General features: G+C 34.9%; 1 protein-coding gene across 1 annotated transcript in view; it reads right to left on the bottom strand.

Annotated features, from left to right (window-relative positions):
• The window catches only part of LRRC7 (leucine rich repeat containing 7), a 556,339-nt gene that overhangs the window by 23,540 nt on the left and 509,491 nt on the right, over window positions 1-23,308 (bottom strand). The window contains exons 24-25 of the mRNA XM_042996209.1: window positions 20,178-20,399; window positions 6,775-6,867 (exon numbers count right to left, since the gene is read on the bottom strand). Of these exons, the coding sequence (XP_042852143.1) occupies window positions 6,775-6,867; window positions 20,178-20,399 (315 nt within the window). The remainder of the gene's footprint in view (window positions 1-6,774; window positions 6,868-20,177; window positions 20,400-23,308) is intronic.

The raw sequence follows: 23,308 nt of genomic DNA, 5'->3' as shown, positions 1-23,308 counted from the left end.
TATTAACTAACCGTGAAACATCTCTGGGCCTCTGTCCATGGTGACTGAAATTACCTTTGCTTCCTGCTCATTTCTTGGTGAAATTCCTGAGCTTAAAAAAGGTTTCTCTCATTTGATTTTCATATTTTCTCTTAAAGACAAATCATGACACTCCTTCACACACTGTCTTTTCAGATTTTTGCCTCTTTGGAAAAAATAAAAACATGTTTTCATTTCTTTTATTTTATGAATTCTTTAAAGTCTATATTTAATAAACCACCTCAACTGCTACTGAATATTTGGGTTGCTGAGCTTCCTACAGTTTACTGATTCTGTCAGGACCTCTCGTGGCTTCTATTTCCAGCTTCCTATATGGCATAAAATAGTAGAAACTATTAAAAATAGGAGTAGGTTACTGTAGGTGCCTGTGGATTCTTCTTTGAAGCAATTCCTAAAATAGTATCAGTAATCAGCTTTCTGATTATCATCACTGCAGACTTCCTCAAAGCCCCTTCGATGGTATAATTTTTGACACTATCTGTCCATTTCAAAATAATGAAGTGAAAAGTGAAGAATTCAGTGAAAACTTTTTCTGTCATTTATGCTAAAATAACATTTTTTAAGTGAAAAATTATTTTGTAAGCTATATTCAGTCAAACTATGATTCTGTTAGACTTAATTTGGCTTTATATAATGGCTAACACATCGTTGTATAGTTAGACCTTGCTAGAAGTGTTGTTCAGAGATGGCAGTGAACTCAGGAGGTCAAAAAGGCCAGTGGTAAATGTCTGGAAGGCATACAGTTGTAAATTCCTGACACACTTACTGATGAAGTGGCCAAGGCTGTGCATTGGCAGTATAGCGTGGAGTGACAAGGAAGGTTTTTGTTTTTGTTTTTGTTTTTCTTGTCTCTCTATATTGCTATATTATTTGAAATTATATATGTTAATGTTTTCATTTGTTATCTGTGTAACTTTTTAGAAAGGGTACGTTAAAGAAAAAGGGCTTTGCAGTTTCACACATTTGAAACCAAGAATGTATTATGTTTATTTTATTTTATTTTATTTTATTTTATTTTATTTTATTTTATTTTATTTTTTGGGGGGAGAGCACATGCAAGGGATGGGCAGAGAGAGGAGGACAGAGGTTCCAAAGCAGGCTCTGCAGTGACAGGCTGATATCAGCAAGCCTGATGTGGGGCTTGAACTCACAAACCGCAAGATCATGACCTGAACCAAAGTCGGACGCTTAACCGACCGAGCCACTCAGGTGCCCCTTTATATGCAGTTTAATATTTATGTAGTAAATATAAATCACATGCTATGTGGAGTTCTAGACAAATGTGTTTGCTATTCTTGATTTTTATATCTGTGAAGAATACATGACAAGAAATAGACATATGGCATGTACCTTTTTCATAGGCCAAGAACGTATCTTTTGAATCTTTTTGTTTACCAATTACCCAATGCCATGAATCTAAGCAAACCTGGAAAATTATTCTTGTGCATTTTCTAACTTGCCACTGCCCAGTGTGCCTCTGAGTATTATTATTCCTGAGTAAAGGTATCAAGTAAATGCCTTGATTCTGCTCATATAATACATCTTCTCTTAATATTTATCATATAAAAACTTTCCTTTGATGTAGTGCTCATCTCCACACAAAGAAAAACTCCCATTGTTTTTCTAGGTGTTGAAGGAAGAGTGTAAAGTTGAGTCCTGTTGCAGGCTGTTTTGGCATCTGGACTCAATCTTTTAGAAGTGACGTAGGATAGAATATAATAACTTATTCTGAAATTCCAGAACATTTATTTAGGGTTTCTTGGCAATTATATTTCACATTTGCCATGTTTACAACATTTTTCTTGGGCTTGGGACTTCACCTGTACTGTAGACAAATTAAGGCATTTTTAAATTTTTTATTTTTTCATTTCTGTGTCTACATACAGATTGCCCAAATCCGTGGAAATATGGGTGGACTCTATGGCATCAATTGAATGTGGGTATTATGATAAAATGGTGGAGAATAAGTGATTCTTTGGTCCCAGTGCCCCAGTATGTTTATTTCCTGATATCAAGTATTTTGAGGATATCCATAATATAGCTTTCATTTTGATACTATGACTAGATGATTGTTCGTGGGACTGTTCAGTACTATACTTTTAGAATATATAGAAAAAGTGACTAAGAGTTTTCTTTAATATCTTTAAACTTTAGGAGCTTAATCCTTCCTCCTTAAATAAGGCAAGGAGGGATATCAGTCTCTGAATGATGAACTATGTGAACGCATCATTTAAAATTCACTCATCTACAGAGTCTTGGGCTGACTTACGAAGTCACTACAACAATACAGTATCAGTCATCCATTAATCCAGTCTCTTCTTTCTAACAACATCCAGTGGAAACTGTATTGGTCAATTATTTGAATTTTGCAATCATGAGTTATTATCCCATGTACATTTAAAAATAGGCAGAGATTATTGTGGTTTGTTCCACTGGCAGAATCACCACTCTAATGATACCTTAGTGCAAAAGTTATATAATTGCTTAGCAATCCACTGTGTACAGTCTGCTTCTAATTATCTAGGTTCAATGGAGAATACATGCTGACTTCCAAGGACTTGTTGAAGCAAATATCTAGACTTGACTAATTAAAGGATTTTGTAATACTTTCAATATTAGAATATCATATTAGTCTCAACTCTACAGGGTATAAATTTGTCATGTGGCTCTTCCGCTAAGTGGCATTTGCAGAGTGTGGCATGCATCATAGTGCTTATTAAGAGAAAAGGATTTGGAGTCAGATCAATTTGTGTTCAAATCTTGTCTGCCACATATTACCTAAATGACCTTGGACAAGTTAATTAACCCCTCTGGGCCTCAGCAAAATGACAGATAATAATACTCAACTAACAGAAGTTGTTAGGAAGATCAGATAAGTGCATGTACATAAAGAGCCTAACAGAGTGACCAGCACATTGTAGATACTCAATTAAAGGCTATTATTCTTATTCCTTTTATTATTATCATCATCAGATTTGTTAGATCAAAATCTTTCATCTCTCTGCAGCATATGGCTATCCTGACAGCAATGTTTCTCTATGATAAGAGACCAGATCATGGCTTCCATCCACTTACTGGGAGGACAGAGGCAAGCATTATATAGGGCCATTTTCATCTGTTTTTCTCTTTCCAAGTATGTAAAAGCAGTTTTCACCTGGCAGTGAGCCCAAAATAATGAACTCCATGATAAGTCAATTGGTCTGTTCAGTTATTAAACCTTGTTCTGACAATGACACAAGCTGTAGGACTAACGGTACTCCATCCATTTAGCCCCAGGAGACTATATTTGATTAGGACTACCTTGCGCTCTTTGAGAGGAGTTAAGTTTATAAGACCAGGTGCTGTCTGAAGCTCTCAAAGTCCAGTACAAAATAGTCCCCATATCTGGATTAATCCTGAATTCCCCCTAAAGCCTCAGTTAGCTTTTGGAATGTCTTAAGTATTTTCTGCATAAACTCATGCAACCCCAGAATTTAAATTGGAACTTCTACCAGACTGAACAACACAGTTCACTCTTGCCCTATTCTCATATTTCCAGCGTTTTGGGATGATTACTTCACACTTCATGCTTTCCTTATCTGGCTATATATAGGCAATCCGTTTGGATCCTGTCTCACAATGGACCTTGATATTTGGCTGAAACAGTGGTTCCCATTAATCATAATGAAGAGAATGGAACAAATCTACTGGCTACTTTATACAGAAAGTTCTCAATGCCTTGAAGACATCCAGGCATGTTGGATATTTAGAATTTTGAGTGTCATTACAAAACAGTCATACATTCATTCATCAACAGTAAGTAAAATAATACAGTGTGCTTTGGAGAATATTTCTTTTTTTAATAATTATTTTATTATTATTATTATTTATTATTTTTAACATTTATTTATCTTTGAGAGACAGAGAAAGACAGAGCGTGAGTGAGGCACAGAGAGAGAGGGAGACACAGAATCTGAAGCAGGCTCCAGGCTCTGAGCTGTCAGCACAGAGCCCGATGCGGGGCTTGAATTCACTGATTGCAAGATCATGACCGGAGCCGAAGTCAGACGCTCAACTGACTGAGCCACCCAAGTGCCCCTGGAGAATATTTCTAATCCATGAGTTGTTTATTGAAAGTGAATATATATCATATTAAAGTTTAAGCTTTTGCTTAACTTTGACTAGGACTCCTTACAAAGCATCCACCCTGACTCAGGTAGTATCTGTTGAATTTAAGCATCTGTTTAATTTGGTTCTCCTCACCCTCAGCTGTAAATTAGCCACCTGATGAAAAAACAGTCTGTTTTTCAGCAGTGAAGAGAGGAGTATTTTTAAAGTTCATTTTCATTTTCTTACTGTTTGGCATTTTTAGTTTAGTTTAAGTTTAGTTTAGTATAGTTTAGTTTAATTTAGGCATTGGGTTCTACTCTAAATTTTATGCAACCACTATAAGAATGGGACATGGGACTAAAGAGATGCAACTGAATTTCCAAGAGATTAATTCCTTTCCTTGTGAGTGAATTAAATTCTTGCAATAATTGTCAGAGCCGATATCTTAGATCCTCTGGACACTTCTAACTAAATATCCACCATATGTTTGGTGTGACATCAAAAGTGGTCAATAAATTAAGAGCAGTCTTGACAGTCTTCTGCAGATTTGGAAGTTTTAATTACTCCCACCAATTTTGCAATAATAGAGATTCACTTTTCAGATTGTGAAGTGTTTTAGAGAGGAATCAGGTGAATAAAAGTGCTTTTTAGGGGAAATCTTTCAGTGGACACAGTATCAATTCAAGCTTTATATCCGTTGTATTTAACCACAAGAGCACATTATAATGTCATAGAAATAGTTCAGTCTCACTAGAGACATCAAAATGTCATAAATGTGAAATTAAATTGTTATAAAGCGTTCATATTTGTCACAGTGGAAGAATTACAGGAATAATTTTAAAGTCTCACATTTACTGTCTCTTTCACTTGAAAATCACAGCAGAAAATCAACAGCATTCAGACCTCTTGATTACTTAGCAATCTGTTCATCCTTAATTTAAAAACATTTATTACCCTGTACCTTCCAAAAATATAATAAAAAATGTACATGCTCTTGAGAAAGGAGTGAAAAACATGTCTTTTGGATTTTAACTGTCTTAAGAATGATAAGATTATTAACTTCTCATCGGAAGAATTTAGGGAGAAGATGTGAAACCAGAGGCAAAGAGAAGGGTTAAGATGAATAAAACATAATGATTTGAGTCTTTTAAAAATACCACCATATGTTTCTGATAACTGTGAACTTTCATAATTTTTTTGTCTTAAGATATATTGATAATTTATCAAAATTAAATAAACACTTGGTCCTGCTAAACCATGAGTATTTTAATTCTATATCAGTGGTTATCCTCAACATCATTTCAAAGTAGAAAGGCAGTAGTTAATGATGCACAGACATTTCTAACTGGCATTCCCCTAATTACATAGGGCTGCCTCATATACATTACTTATATATGAATAGCTGCTCCAACCAGTTGACCGAAGGAACGCTTATCTATAGCCACTGGGGAATTCTTTATAGTCCCTTCCATCTTAATATGTTGGCTGTGAATAATTCTACCTTATAGTCTATCTCTTCCTCTCTTCTTCTCCAGAAAGGAAACAAAGAAGGGCACAAACAATATTTGAAAACAAGAAGATGGAAGAAGTAGAGGAAATTAAGAGATAAAATCCTGTTTCAGGCTATAGAAATCTCCAGAGCAGGGGCATCCATGGTTTTTCAGAAGCAGGTTTTATGATCAGAAATTGATGTATGGTTTTTTGTTGTTTTTTTTTAAATAATAGTGATAAGTGGAAAGAATCTGTCCCAGGTTGTGACTCAGAGGTAAACCGAGACCTTGTGGAAGTTTCATTCATATCTAATTTCTGTCTGTTTTCATCATCCCAAAGTTTTAAGCCACTTAAATGCAATTAAATTTGATGAGGTCAAAAGCAAATAGTTTCAATTATCATTAATTATAATATAATTATAATTACTGATTGATTCAAAGTTGAGAGCATTAAACTCTGATGCCAGCAGGGTAGCTCAGGGTAACTTTTCCAAAATAAAAAAAAATCAGGTGGTCCAGGTCCACAATGGGATCATACAGGCCAGATATGAATTTGGACAGCATGTTCGGTGTTCAGCATTGAGGTAGTGGTGAACTTTTACTCATGGTGTGACAAACAGGGCTAAGCATAAGAGGAGGCCCTGATTTTTCTGCCATGGCTAACTTTAATTTTCCCACAGAATATTTATTTTTGGTGGTCTTTCAGTCCATACTTCTATTAGTGAAATACATTATGACCATGATAACTTAAAGAGATTTCAGTCAGCTGGCCCTGGCCATGAAGCATTATTTAATCATTCTGTTACTATGAGAAAACATTTTCCCAAATAAGTGATCTACAAGTAAACTTTTGGAAACAACTTGTTATAAACTGCCTGTATAGTTTTCTTTGAAAATATATACAAATGTAAGCAAAACAAAACACAAAAAACCAAAAAACCTTTTCTTTCAAAGAGAATGCTTAATTTTCTCCCTATTCTTAGGATTTGTCAAGCATTGCAGTGAATTCCGTTTCCCTTGTGCTGAAAAAGTGTGTAATTGGATTAATAATTAGCTAGTTTATTAAAGCCCAGTAGATTTTTTCTGACTTTTTTTTTCTTTGGTAGAAGACAGTGTTTTCCTAATTAAAACTGTCAATAGGAAATTCACTTCTTACCTTGTCAGAAGGTTTAAATGGATTTCCTTGTCCACTAATTCCACCACTGATACTAAATCCAAGGCCAGGATTCTTTTCTATTCTCACACAAAACTATGTAAAAAAGATATAAAAAAAAGTGATCAACTACATATCAAGGCTAAATATCTTCAAGTAACTGCATCACAGTAGAGAGATTCACATTTCACTTAAGTTGTCAGGGTTAGCCTATATTAACTTAGTACAGAAAAGACAAACTATTTAGTGCTCCTATAGGTATAAGTTATCATTGAAACTAGCTTGAAATTACCTGGTAAAGCAGATATTAGTAAGAATTTACTCATTACTATGTGTAGGAATACATTTTGACAAACAGTTTTTAAAAATTAAGATTTATATCTTAATATCTCAATTAATTATCTCAATAATTATCTCAATTAATATCTCAATTAATATCTCAATAACAAGATTGTGCATTATTTCAATTACCTACTTTAAATCCACATATATTCTGATCAATTTAGAAGGGACTGTATGAGTAAGTGAAGGAAAATTTGCAAGTGTACATTTGGGGAAAATATGGTTATTTAATTAAGTTGCCACTGCTTTCCAGGAGAGTAGTTCAATTCATCTCCCTGGTAGATGGTTCTATTGTTTAGAAATATAGGGCTTTTATTTTGAAGAAGAGTAGAACTTTTGACCATAGTCTGAGTGTATGTGGAACAGAGGAAGAATGAAATGCTCAGTAATAAATATTTTGGGTTTGTCACCAGCTCCTGGAGGGACAGTTAGAGCCCTTGGAAGACAGAGGACACTGGAAAAGAAAGAGGTCAAGGATATGGAGAAACGGTGATAGGCAATAATCGATGAGTATTTAGGAACGTGAAGGATAATCTTCTAGTATTCTGTGCTTTATTATCTTCCTAAGCCCAAATGAAAGTCTGTTAAACACAAGAGCCTTGTGCTTTGAGACCTATGGGGAAAAGATGGCACCAGGAATAGGTCCAAATCATGCTAAGATGTTAGCTATTGTAATAGTGTATGCAAAATGTAGATCAAGAATCCAGGAAAATCATTGCCATGAATGACCTAGAGGAATTATAGCAAACCTAGGAATTCTTGATGATTCTGAGCTAGGATATGTATGAGGACCATGGTTAAAAAGCTAATTTTTCATGAAAAGTGGGATGGGGTGACCCTAGGTGATTGAAAGACTTGGGACCCCAGAGGTAGCATACACTTTGGTTACATAAAGAAAGAAAGAGAGAAAAAACCCCACACTTTTATTATAACTTCTAAGCACAGAACAAGTGCTGGAACTAGGTGAACCAAGTGTTACTAGAGATTGGGAGGCAAAAGATTAATAAGGAATTAAGAAGAAAACCTAAAGAAATACATTAGCATATATTTTGTATTTATATAAATATATACTGGGAAAGTTCCTAAAGATGATTGGAAATGTTTGCTTTCTTAAGTAGCTTACTATTTTCCCTAGCAATCCTGCTTAGTTAGCCCGTTGATTTGCTTATGTACAAATGCACATGCCCAAATGCTCTCTATATTTTTATTTTCAAGGTATCTTTAATCTCTACCTCTTAGATAGATCAAGGCAAACTTGAGTACTGTGCCTGGCTTAATTAGCATATATTATGAGTTGCCGGGAACTGGATTAATTAGGTTTGGCTGTTTAATGAGACTACCCTTAATTTACTATCATATTTCATAATAATAAAATAATGTTAAACTATTACAGAGTTCACTTGCAACACAAGGGCAAAGAACTATCCACTAATGCGATTTTTATGGTAGAGTCTTTAATGAATAGTTTCTAAATTATGGGTAACTGCAATTACCATAAGTACTTTCCCATATTTTTATTTTAAAGATATGTTTAATTATAACTTTTCCTCTAATTGAGCTAGATTTGTTAAAACTAGTTATCATAGGGTATTAGCAACTACAGTTTATAATAGCTTTGTATTTATATGGCTCACCATCTGTGGATATGAACATACAATAGCTTGATGTAGCTTGAAGGAATATTTTTGCTTTATTCAATATACCGGTTTACCTTGTAGTCCTTTTTTGTTATTAGTGGTTAATTAGAAAATAGGAAGAAAGAAACTAATATAATTTAAACATTTTATCTTTGTGTTTTCCCATATATCTGTGCATTTCCAATTAAATTATTTGAGATTTGGGCTACAGCTCTCTCATGTGAACATTTTATATTGTACAATGAACTATGTGGAAGGTATATACACTTTTGGCTTTCCCCAGGCCACTATAAAACCTGAAAGGAAACATATGCAACACATTTTATTTACAAGTAAATTGCTGAGAGTACTTTCCAGTTGTTCTCTTTCAATGTACCAACTGTATCTATTTTATATTATTGTCATTCTGGAAGGCACTAAAAATCTAAGGGAAACAAATTTCATATGTGCCAACTATATGAAGAACTGCCTCAATAAATTTTTTAATAATAGAAATAATAAAGATGACACTGTGGTTTTATAAATGTGACAAACAGCCATAAATTTTGATCTGAAGCTAGACTGCCCTTGGGCATGCTGTGGTATGGCTAATAGGTTGTGTTGTGACTGTTGTGTCCCATAAAGCATGTCAGAGAGAGTATCATCTCAAATATAAGGAGTTCCACCTGCCTGGTAACAGGGTCATAAAATGTAAGACGAGACGATACCTCACAGCCAAGAAGCAGTCTGAAACGAAAGAGGATTATCAAAGCGGAAACGTGGTTTTCTAGCAAAAGGTCAGAACTAAGAGGCTAATAAATAGCTTATTTAATGAAAATAGCATTTTAATTTTCTATTAATATATTGATATCAATGAATGAAATTTCTGGCTGAAAATATAAACATCAGCCTGGAAGTCAAGGGTGTATTTGCTTCTTTTAGAGGCTGCTTCCATCACTTGATGCATCTGGGTCTCTGTCAATCTTGCTCTAATTAAAATACCGGGTCTTAATTTAGAGATGTCTATGATAAAATGAATTGTTAGTGTGGCAGTGAGGCCCTGTGAGGTCATAGTCTATAATCTCTAGAAGGTAGTAATCTGATTTGGCCTTGCAATGCTCTACAACCTAGTGCCAAGAACAAAGGAAATGGTAGCACTTGTGTATACACGTGACATAAAAACAACACGTGTGTGTGTGTGTGTGTGTGTGTGTGTGTGTGTGTGTTGGGAGGTGTCATTCAGGTTTAGGGAGTTGCATTACAGAAGGATATTTGGTGATGTTGTAATGAACCGATTTACTATGATATGTTCTAATTACCATTGTCTGTCCTAGCAGTATGTATAAAAGCTTTCAATGGATACCTATTGCTTTTGCTGCTCAAGATCCATTCATCCTAATTCTGGTAGCTATAACCTTAATTTCTCTTTGAATAATCACCCACTTTCCTATTCTCAGCCTATATGCTTTGGACGGATCATGTTATGTAGGCCTAAAACAAAGCGCCACATCCCCTAGAAATATGATGTGTGACAAAAGATACTTTCAAATATGCATTGTCAAAAGTATATAATGGTTCCTTCTTAAAACATGTGATCAGCTATTAGTAAGTATGCTAGTTATTCAAAGGAATGCTCCAATTAATAAATTACCTGCTTGGTAAAACCATTATAGCTTTGAAAATAAAAATTGTAGAAATCATGATTCATGCCTTTATTCCACAAATAGTTATTGATTTCCTACCACGTGCCAGGTATCTTGTCAGACAGAAGAAATATCCTTACCCTCATGGAACTTACATTCTAGTGGGGAAGACAGATAGTAAGCATGTAAACAATAAACAATTTTGGATAGTGAGATGAGCTGTGAGAAAAATAAAGCAGGGAAGGTAGTAGAGAGTGATGGAACAGGAGTGTGGAGCTATTTTAAGTAGAACAGCCAAGAAATTACATTTCAAATGCTCAAGTGACATTTTAGCAGAAGTATGAATAATGTAAAAGATGAAGCAACAAACAAAAAGAAAAATGGCAAAACTGCCAGCCTCCAACTCAGTTATTTTAAATGCCCTAAAGACAGATGGGTATTTATAAAGTCAAGAAACAACAAGATGGCACAAGGATAAAATTGGGAGTCCAGAAACAAAACCTACTATTTATGGTCAGCTGATTTTCAACAAAAGGTCCAAGGTGATTCAGTGAGAAAAGAATAGTATTTTCAAAAAATGGCACAGAGACAATGTACCATTATCCCATACAATGGGATATCCACGTACAAAATAATGATTTTTACCCTTACCTCACACCACATGCAAAAATTAACTCAAACTAAATCAGAGACTAAAATGTCAGAGCTAAAACTATAAAACTCTAAGAGTAAATCTCCATGATCTTCAATTAGGCAATTATTTCTTAGATATGAAGCCAAATGTGATAAAAGATATGATTGACTTTATAAAAATTAAAAACTTTGGTGCTCCAAAGGAGACCACCAAGAAAATGAAAAGACAGCCCACAGAATGGGAGAAAATATTTGCAAATCATATATATGATTAGGGTCTTATATCCAGATTATATGGACAACCCTTACAGTTCAAGAATTGAAAGAGCCAAATAACCTAATTAAAAATGGCCAAAGAATTTTAATAGACATTTATTCAGAGAAGACATATGAATGGCTAATAAATGCATGAAAAGACACTCGACATCATTAGTCATTAAAGAAATGTATATTGAAATCATAATGACATACTATTTCATAGTGTAGCTATAATAAAAAGATAGATATATCTATATTTTTTATTTTATATATAATAATCTTCATATATAATATATCATATATGTAATAAATATATATATAAATATAATAAATAATAGTGAGAAAGTGGAGAAATTAGAATACTCATTCATTGCTGGTGGGAATGTAGTTTGTGGTAGCCACTATACACAAGAGTTTGGAAACTTAGTTTAGAAACTTCTCAAAATGACAATTACCATTTTGTGAAACTGAGCAATTTTATTCCTAAGTAACTGCCCCCCCCCAAAATGAAAACATACATCCACACACAGACTTAGAAATGAATGTTCTTAGCAATATTATTCATAACAGCCCCAAAGTGAAAATAATCTAAATGTCCATGAACTGATGGATAAATAATTTTTGGTGTATCCATGTAATGGAATATCATTTGGCAATACAAAAAGGGATGAATTAGTAATACATTCTACACTTAGCACATTATGCTAATTGAAATTAGTCAGTCACAAAACTCCCACATATTGTATGATCTCACTTACATTAAATACCCAGGGTAGGGAAATGTATAGAGACACAAAGTAGATGAGTGATTGTCTAGGGCTGGGAGGAAATGAAGGGGAGGCCGTATGGAAAGTGACTGTTAATGGGTACAAAGTTTCTTTTTGGAATGATGAAAATGTTTAAAAATTACATTATGGTGATGGTTGCACAATTTTATAAATATACGAAACCCACTGACTTGTACACTTGAAACAGGTGAACTTCAAGGTGTGTAAATTATATCAATAAAGCTGTAACAACAACAGGTTCAGCATGACTAGAGAAAGAATAGTGGAAGGAAAGCGAAAGAGACTGGCAGGGGCCAGGATATATATAATTCCAGAAATTTCAAAGCCACTAGGGCTTTTTAAGCAGAAGTGTGACATGATATAATTTATATAATGACATGATCTGATATTACGTGATACATAATATATTAATATACTATATATAATTATATACTGTAATAATTATATGATAATATGTGATAATTATATAATATAATCAAATATATAAATGTTAATATTCAAGAATAGTTAAATTTTTTATTCTTCTATGTTCATACCTTTTTTTGTTGTGAATTAGAGATGTAAGTCCAACTCAAAGTGCTAATTAAATCTTTTGAAAAGACATACTAAATAAAGATTAATGAGTAAAGTCCTCTGATGTACCATTTTCTAGATCTTCCAGAAAAAAGTAGCCGACTCTGTGTGTATCTAAGAAATAGAAACTCAAATGCTTAACTCACTAAAATTTAAATAAAAATAAAAAAAGAAACTCAAATGCTTTTTTGTCTGTAAATAAATTATAAAGGTCATTCACTTCATTTCCTTCACTTGAGGAAAGAAACCAAGGAAATCAAACATATATTTAGTGGAACACTGACAGAGGCCTTCTGTTCCTACTGCAGTGTTTACTGAACTCTACTTTGTAGAATTTGTGGTGTTGAGTTACACATTATTTGTTTCAAACTGTGGATTATAACTTCAGAGTTGCAGTATTATTTTGGTTACTGAAGAATAAAATTCTAGAGGAAAAATATAAATAGGAATACTTTAAGTGGAATAGAATGAGGTATGGGATGTCCCTGAAACAAACTGAGTAAATAACATATATTAAAACCATTTTAATACCTATTTTCTAACCATCTTCATCAAATTATTACCTTTTAATTTAAAAATCCATAATTTAAATAAAATTTTCCAAGTTATTGTTCTTATATCAAACACTCAGAATAATGTTTTCTTCACTTGGCCTCAACAGATGAAAGGCTCACCCTTATGAGCTCTTTAGGCAGCTGACCAGAGCATCTAAAGAAATGTCTGAAATATTATCTTTTCACCAACTGTTTCATGTACTCCACATATTATTAAATATTAAAAAAAATGATTTCTTCCAAGGTAGACTGGGGTGGTTTTGCAATTTGTTTTGTTTCTTTTCCCTTGAATATGAGGGATGCAGATCACTTTGTATAACTCACAGAAGTTAATTCTAATGTAATTCGAAGGTAGTAAGTTCTCTTTCAGGGACAAACTTTAGTTTGAATGTATACTCATGGGAACTGGCAAGAGACATCTATGGAACTCCTGTCATCCTTGTATGTTAGGTTGATTAGCGGGTGTGTCCTCTTGTCTGGGGCAGACATGGACTCGGGGATTTATTTTTCCATAGTTTACTGTTTCCATGTGGGCTTGCTCTTGATCTCTGTGTTTGGCTATAGTGCAGCAGGCTGCAGCATATAATGTGTTTGACTCAAGAAACTGGATTTTAATACCAGCTTAGTTTCTAAATGGTTGTGTGACCACAGGCAAGACGTTAACTTCTCTGAATCTTACTTTTCTAGTTAATAAAACAGAAAATGCTCTACCTCTATCAGATCATTATTAATTGGATTAAATAAGTTAATACATGAAAGGGTTTTGAGATGTTTGAAGCATCATGTTGATGTTTTTCTTTTCCTATTTCTGCTTTGATATCTGTATGTTCCACATATATATAAATATACTTTGCCTTGGATTATACATTTGCAAAAAAGAAAAACCAAGTTAATGTTAGTTCCTTTTAAAAATATTCAGCAAATTATGGACAATGTATGTATCAAATTAGTGACAATAATGTAATTACCCAGCAGTAAATTGTTGAGTTATACAGTATCTAAACTATTGGCTCTTAGCCTTGGCCACGCAACAGAATTCATTTGGGGAGTTTCAAAATTTCCCATTAACCAGGTCACATCTAGACTAATGAAATTAGTTTCTTTGGGAAGGAGGCCAAGGTGTCAGTTTTAAAGCTCCTGAACAGATTCTAATGTACAGCTGAGGTTGAGAACAACCAATATACAGTATTGTATGGTACAGGGGATGGTAAGGCTAGGATCCTCACTAGGATTGGGAAACAAAGGGAAGAGCTGAGACTCTTCCACTGCTTAATGTAACTCTGACTCAAATCCTCTATTATGTTTGTCAATAGTCAAGATGGCTTATGCATTGAAATCTCTTTTCTAAGTAAAATCCCCTGAAAATGAACTTCAAGTAATATGCACATGGTTTTGTGTTGTAAATAATTTGTTAAAAAGAACATCCATTATTAGAAATCAGATTTATAGTCTATAGAAATTAATAGACTTGAATCTGGGTAGCACTTTATGGTTTAAAATTTACTTCCATATATTTTATTTAATTTAATCCTAGAGTTGAAAACAGACTTGATTTTCAACACCTCTGAAAAATAAATATGTAAATATAAGTGCATTAAATTAGAATTGTTGGACATTTTGCCCTGTTTTGTTGTGGCAGGTGGTTTGAAAGTTAAGATGTTTCATCATTGAGGAGGAACGTCAAAGTTTACTAAGTGCTTTTCTATGGTTAAACAAGGTTAAGAATTCTGGCCAGGTAAAAATGACATTCATTTTAATTCATTCAATGTCCTCAGTGGTGGCATTTATTATATATGCTTATTGCTATATGGAATTTATTCTAATAAGATTAGAAATGCATTAGTTCTTTAGGTCACATTAAGGGATGCAGAGCTATGTTTTTGTTAATAATAAAACTTTCCATTTATTCAGTACTTTTTGATTTTCAAAGCATTGGAAGTGCTCATGTGAGTTCAAGTCAACACTCCATCTGCATAAGGCAGTTCTGTAAGTCTGAACTGTAGCTGAAGCAGATTTAATTAATATTATTTGACAGAAGAGGACACTGAGGCCACAGCGGGCAAGTGTCTGAGGTCATGTGGTTAATTGAATTGGGACACAGAACTTCGGTTTTGAGTCAGACAAACCTAGGTTAAAATTCCAACTTGACCAATTATACCTTTGACAAGTTACTTATTTTCTCCGTGCCTTGGTTTCTTCATTTACAACAAAGAAGAAAAGGTTATTGTGATGATTAGATAAAACATTATGTGTAAGCAGGACCCGCTATATACTTAGTGGTGCAAAATGAAAATGTGAGTCTCCTTGTTCAATGATTATTACTAATGACACAATGGCAACAGCAGAGCATTAAACCAAGTGTGAGGTACTTCTAAGTGTAAGACTTTGTGTAACTGCACTGGTCACACACCTCTGAAGCCCTGCCTGTGTTTAAGATACATAATATAGGGGCACCTGGGTGGCTCCATCGGCTCAGCATCTGACTTTGGCTCAGGTCATGATCTCACGGTTTGTGAGGTCGAGCCCCGCGTCAGCTGTCTGCTGTCAGTGCAGAGCCTGCTTTGAATCTTCTGTCTTCCTCTCTCTCTCTGCCCTTCCCCTGTTTATTCTCTCTCTCCAAAATAAACATTAAACAATATACATAGTATATACGACATATATACTATACAGTAGTCCCTCCTTATCTGCAGTTTTGCTTTTCATGGTTTCATTTATCCGTAGTGAACTGTGGTCTGGAATCAGATGATCCTTCTTCTGACTAATCCTCAGCAGGTTGATAATAGCTTAACACTATGTCACAATGTCTACATCATTCACCTCACTTCATCTCATCATGTGGGCCTTGTATCATCTCACATCATCACGAGAAGAGTGAGTACAATATAAGGTATTTTGAGAGAGGCAGAGGCCACATTAACATAGCTTTTATTACAGTTTATTGTTATAATTATTCTATTTTATTATTAGTCATTATTGTTAATCTCTTACTGTGCTTAATATATAAATTAAAATTTATCATAGATTTGTATGTATGGGAAAAACAGCATATATAGGGCTTGATATTATCCATGGTTTCTGGCATTCACTGTAGGAATATATCCCATATGAATAAGGGGGAGGGCTAATGTATATAGTATATTTAGCATAGCAGACACTCAATGTATGGTAACTGTTGTCACTTCTTTTCCTATTTTCACTCAGATTTCTTTTCCTTAAATTAAAAAATTTGTATTCATTGTAATTGGATTTTTTTTCAACTATAGCATTGCAATAAGTGATTTAAAAATTTTTTTTAAAATTTTTTTAGAGAGAGAGCAGGAGCAGGGAGAGGGGCAGAGGGGGAGAGAGAGAGAGAGAGAGAGAGAGAGAGAATCTTAAGCAGGCTTCATGCTCAGTGTGGAGTCCAAGGCGGAGCCTCTCCCATGACCCTGGGATCAAGACCTGATCCAATATCAAGAGTTGAATGCTCAACAATTTGAGCCACTCAGGTGCCCCACCCCTTTTTTATTTTTATTTTTTAAAATGATTAGTTTTTTTTAAATGTAAAATCTCCAAACTTTAATAGAAATTATGGTGCTTCATCATGCTGTGTAGTCTCTCTATACTATGTTTATAATGTCTCCTTGCACTTAAAAATTATGAATGATTTAGGTTTTTTCCATACTGTACAGATCTTCCTCGACTTACAAGGGGATTATATCCAAATACATCCATCATCAGTTGAAAATATTATAAATCATAAAATGCATTTAATACACTTAACCTACTGAACATCATAGCTTAGCCTAGCCTGCCTACTTTATATGTGCTCAGAACACTTACACTAGCCAACAGCTGGGCAAAACCATCTATTACAAAGCTTATTTTATAATAAAGTATTGAATATTTCATGAAATTTATTGAATACCCTACTAAAAAAGAGAACAGAGCAGTTGCACAGGTACAGGATGGTTATAAGTGCATCAGTGTTTACCCTTGTGATGCTGTGACTGACTGGGGACTGCAGCTCACTGCCACTGCCCAGCCTCAGGGGACAGTACTGTCCTGCATATTGCTGGTCCAGGAATAGATCACAGTTCAAAATTTAAAGTACAGTTTTTACTGAATGAGTATTGCTTTTACACCATCATAAAGTTGAAAAATCGTTAAGTCAATCTATTGTAAGCTGGGAGATGTCTGTACTTGGCCAAACTAACATTGTTGTCATCACTTAAGAAAACTCTGTTATTCTCTTTATGGCTTTTTAATTGCACCACTAGAAATGCGTTATTAAAATAGAGTGTCTTGATTTATATGACTGAAACCCACATTAGAAATTTTCAGTTACTTCCTTGATCTTTGCATTTCAATCACTACTCTATAGTTTTCATGTGAAACTATATAGCTTTAAAATATTTTAAATATTTTTCTCACTTTTTTTCCCTTGTTAAATATGGGATAAAAGTTGTTAAAGCATGCGCGCGCGCGTGCACACACACACACACACACACACACACATTGGAGAGGTCTGAGTTTTCAAAGGAATTATAACCCAGAAAAGTAAAAAATACATGTAATATTTTCATTATGAGAATGATATACATAACCTTTTTCAGCCTTTTTGTCTCTCTCTCTTTTTGGTTTTATTTTGCTTTGATTTTCTGTTTGTAGATTAGGGAGGTTGGGACTGATATCATGAAGTGCCCTCCAATATTTTAATTCTTAAAATGTATTTCTACCTCTTCTATTTCCTATTTCTGTACTCTCAGTGCCAGGCTAACTATGTGTGTATGTGTGTGTAGAATTGTATCATTTGATTCTTACAAAAATCTTTGGAACGTTGTTTATGGGTGGTAGTGTTCTCATTTTATAAGGAGGAAAACAGAACCTCAGAAAGAGTTAATGACTTGGCCAGGGTCACACAACTAATAAGCATTAACATGAGACTCAACTCCAAATTCTGAGACCCACCCCTAGTATTCGCTTTCCTGAATGCTATGGGGTTAGGTGAAGAGGTGGAGAAGTTAGGGGGAAAAAAAGAGATGAAAGAAAACAGTGTAGTAGTTGGTGATGTGCTGGAAAATGTTTACAAGCTGGCTGAGGGTAAGGGATAGCCTGATTTGTAGTGTTTATTAATTTCCCTGGTGTAATTATGCCCATAGTTTCATCCTATGGTGTGATGTCACTGAAGGAGGAGTTGGGAAGTAACGATCCAGTATGAATCTAGCATACCACCGGTGGTAGAAAAAATGTTACAGTGAATTGTGAAAAAAAGTTTTGAGAATATAGCTCAGGGGAATGGGGAGCATAGTTTGGGGACTAGCGCTCATTATTTAAAGACTCCTTAGGCTTCTCATGGTCAATCCAAAGTTTAATCTCAGCATTCCAAACCATTTCAGTCTGAAACCAATGCAGAAAAAATTGGGAAGCTGAGAGGAATTTGCTTAAGTCCCTTTCTTAACAAAGCCATTGAATGTTTCAGTTTTTACCTCTCAGTTTGAAAGGCACCTGGATCAAAACATTTGCAAGCAACTACAAATACCTTCTCTAAAAGAATCATGATGTTTTAAATTTAATTAGTATATAATTGTAGAATTTAGTAAACCTCTCATTGGTCAAACTATACAATTTATGTATTTTTGAGAAATATGGTAAAAAAGTCTTTAAAATTACAGTGCTCACTAAACCTATTATTCAAAGTAGGTAAAAAAGGGCATTGATCTCAGTGAATTTTTAAATGTGCTGATTCTAGGTGAAAAAAGATCATGTAGCTGCTAATAGAAATAACTAAATCAGAGAACTGGGTTAGGTTATGATATTTGTGGGAGAGGAAATATGAATAAGTTTTAACCTTCTAGGTGCCTGTAAATAAGGCATAATTTAAAACTTTATCAATGTTTAAGAATCTCTGGAGAATTAAAAACATCATATCATAACCTGATTAAAGGCACCTTTCTGGTTTATTTACCTTATTACCTTAAATCCAACACTTGACCTAGATCAAGGCAGGATAGGAAGAAAATTGTCTTTAAAAAAAAGCCAATGATTCTGAGAATGATTAAGACATAATCTCAGCTTCAAGAAGGATTTTAAGAAATAGAGGCAATGTCTAGAGCAGCTGGGATCCAAATCATGAGTGGCTATTAACAGTGTAAAAGAAAAAACTGGAGAACGAAGGTAATGTCTGAGATGTTCAGAAAATAAGGTAGGGTAATGTGTGAAGCTTAGAGTAGGCAGTAATAAAATGAAATCCTTATATACCATATTAAGGAGTTGGTGAAGTCAGTAGGAGCTTTGCCAAGTTATCTGAAGAATGAAATAAAAGAAATTAATTTTATGGGAGTATTAAGATCTTAATGTCTTGCTTTCTAAGTGTAATATAATTTAATAGATAAGATCCTATTCAGTTTTCTGGTTCTAAGGAAGAAAAACAGATTCTGTAATGGAAAAGTAAATCCTAATTTTAGATACGTCAAAGGAGAAGCAATTTTTGTGCTACTTGGTATTTGTCAGTAGTTTTTGGAGCATTTCAGAAATGTTTCCGTTCAAACTGATCTTTATCATTTTCTTCAGAGTAAAGCTTTATCTTTGTCTTATTCAACAATCAGAAGGGACTTTCAAAAAAGGTTCCCACTGTCCCACAGTTTCACACTGTCAGTTTCACCAGAGGCCTTGGTAAATACACTTAATCCCCTGACTCTAATATTCAAAAGCTGTGCAATAGAGCTAAATTGGAGTTGAAATTGAGTAGATGGTGTAGGATAAACAAGAAAAACTTCCAGTTCATCAGTTTTTCCTTATGTGAAAAGGAAATTTTATCAACAATCAATTTTTATGTGTTGTAGTGTTTAACCACTGAAAATAATGAGAAAACCCCTACAAAGAATGCTCCACTCCATTCAACATGGTGACAGCATTAATTTGTCCCAGACTACATAAATGAGAGAAGGTAAACTGTGGATTCATTGGACTGCCCTGAACATTCCCTGAAACTTCATCAATTATAAAAACTCTTCTCACCTGCTCTGGATATCCATCCATACTCCTTTGCCCTTTAGTTTGAATTAAGCACCGTCCAGGCTGAGGTCCCCGGGTGGCCTGTGAAGAGGGGATCTGAATAGGCAATGGTGACTGAAATTGCTGGATGGTCACTTTGTTTATATTTCCCTCATATGGCTGCTGCTCCCGGCTCCGATGCTGAAGGCTTTGGGACCCCATCAAAGTCTGGATGTGGCTTCCTGCCTGTGGAGAAGATAATTTGTCAGACGAAGATTCATGGTGTTGAAAGGATGTGGTTAAAGTAGAAAACACGTACAGAATACCTCTCTGGTAAAGTGGCATCATTTGGGCTCTCAGCCACTGCTGGAAAGGATAATGAAAAAACAGTAAGGGTCTGCCTACTGTGGTTTGTGAAAATGTTAATACTGGAGCAAGGTTGCAATAAATACATTCACAGTCATTTAATGTCTTGCCACAGATTATTTTGTCCCTGATTTTAAGGGAGCAAAATTATCACTGAAAATTTTGAAGAAGAAAAAGAAGTCACAACTTAAAAATAAAGTGGAGTTCTATCTGGCATTTTATTTTATTAAAAAAATTTTTTTTCACATTTATTTATTTATTTTTGAGAGATAGACAGAGCACAAGTGGGGGATAGGCAGAGAGAGAAGGAGACACAGAATCCGAAGCAGGCTCCAGGCTCTGAGCTGTCAGCACAGAGCCGGACGCGGGCTCGAACTCACTGCAAGATCATGACCTGAGCCGAAGTCGGACGTTCAACCGACTGAGCCACCCAGGCGCCCCTCTGGCATTTTATTTTGAATAACAGCAGGGAGAGAGATGTAGTATAGGAAACATCAGGGGGAGAATGACAGAACCCAGTTCCTAATTCTGTAGCAAAAGAATTGAAGTGTATATATTCCATTGTGCCACAGTGCATAGTGAGCTTGTTCAGGTGAGTTTAATCAGTATTTATTCATTTTCTGCATTATTAAATCAAGAGTATGGTTTTGGGAATCTTTAAGTCACATTGAAAATGAATGATATGATAAATTCTTGTGAGTATCTCTAACTCATGGAGGCACTAGATATGGAAAGGTCTTCAAAGTGAGCTCTGCATGCATATCATCCCATTGTGAGTTTTAGAGAGATTATTAGTACCTCATGTAAAGCAATCTACTTTTTTTTTAATGTTTGTTTATTTTTCAGAGACAGAGTGCAAATGGGAGAGGGGCAGAGAGAGGGAGGGAGACACAGAATTGGAAGCAGGCTCCAGGCCCTGAGCTGTCAGCACAGAGCCCGACGTGGGGCTCAAACTCATGAGCATGACAGCATGACCTAAGCTGAAGTTGGACGCTTAACCAACTGAGCCAACCAATTGCCCCAGTAATGATCATTTCTTACTTCTTAAGGGTGGCTGTTGGAGGGAGAAGACATGTTCACTTGGTCTCTAATCTTCAAATGATATGGTGCATACCACTGCTTCTGTGCTCACTTTGATTTTCTTGCCTTTGTTCTAGCATTGGTTCCTTGAGTCGTTCTTTCTGAAACCTTTTCCACCAACCAAGCAGTTCTGCTTGTGGGCTGGTAACCTAGCATACACCTTTCAAAATTATGTATAGTTTAACATGGAGGTCTAACATGGAAAGTGAATGCTTATCATTAATAGTTTTAAACATATGTTTTACTGTTGTGCTTGGTACATCACCTATTACTATGGAAAACATCTGAGGGGTTACTTCCTGAATTAGTTATTTTTTGTTGATCTTTTAAGGGTAGATAATTTGGAATTCAAAAGTGAATTTTACCTTAGAATTCATTAGCTAGGAAAGGCTGTGAATTTTTCTATTAGTAACAAATTTGTAATTCATTAGCTAGGAAAGTCTGACTAATCAAGATTTTTGATTAAGAAATCAGATTGGAGGAATAAAGGAAACATTATTAAACATGTATTCAAGGAAGAGATTAATTTGAATTTTTAAAAATTCTTAAAAAAAGAGGAGTGTGAGACATAAGAAAATAGTGATCATGGAAAATCATTTGGAGAAGATGGGAGGCATATTGCTTGGTTCCAAACAAAAGGTGATTTCAGTAAAAAAATACTCAAAGTTATTATCTCACAATATGAATGGCAAAGTAAACAACCATTTGAATATATATTTAGACCCCAACTGGTTAGCTTATTATCATGTACAATTTTTTACATTCAGAAACAGTAAACATATATCAGTCATGAAAAATTGGAAGAAAAGATGCAAAAAAAGAGTGTCAGGCAAAACGAGCACAATGTGAAAATAATTACCAATCCAACGTTATCCAACACAACTAACCAAGAATGGCAAAACTATAACATCATAAACACAACTAAGATAGCTTTATAAAGGGCAAAAATATATTTATTGCACCTATTCCCTTCTCAGAAATCTAAATGAAAGGAGATGTTGCAACTTTGAGAGCTATTATTGATGACTGAACACCCTCCTGGTCAAATTTTTGTCTTTAGTTTAATTCTTTCCTACCTCTATAGAATTTCACATTCTCTTGTTCGGTAGGAGAGAAAAGCCACGATAAGCTGTATGACATTTTGAGCTGCTATACTCTGAATGAACTCACTGGCATGCTAAGCTATGCTAAGTTACATAGCTAGACATTGATTTCCTGGAGTTAGAGGAGCTGATGATGTAGGCCAACTGAAGCTGTACAACTTGGCTATGGAACAATAAATTGATTTTACACTTATACCTGCTTGTCACCTCCACTGTCATAATTCATGGGTCTTCAGTCAGTGCTTGAGCCAGTGGAAAAGAGGAACACCATCAGTTTAAATGAAAGTGATCACATAGACAAGCAAAGAATTGTTAACACCCAGAAAAACTTAGAGGGATCTAGAGGGGCAGAGATGGAGGAATAGCATGGAAGTTTTTTTGCATCTCTCGTCCCTGAAATGTAACCATCCTGCACACCTAGAAAACTGATTTGAGGATTAACACAACAATCTCTACAACCTGAACCAGAGAACTCAGCAGGTATGCAGTGCAGAGAGGTGACTTGGCGGGGGAGAGGAGGAGCTGTGCAGGGCAGGGAGCTGTTTTTGCTTGTGGAGAGAGAACGGCGAGGGGGAGAGAATACAGAAAGCACCTCCAATGCCCAAA

Source organism: Panthera tigris, chromosome C1, assembly GCF_018350195.1.
Source record: "Panthera tigris isolate Pti1 chromosome C1, P.tigris_Pti1_mat1.1, whole genome shotgun sequence".
Classification (NCBI taxonomy): domain Eukaryota; kingdom Metazoa; phylum Chordata; class Mammalia; order Carnivora; family Felidae; genus Panthera; species Panthera tigris.
This window is presented reverse-complemented; position numbering and strand designations above follow the sequence as displayed.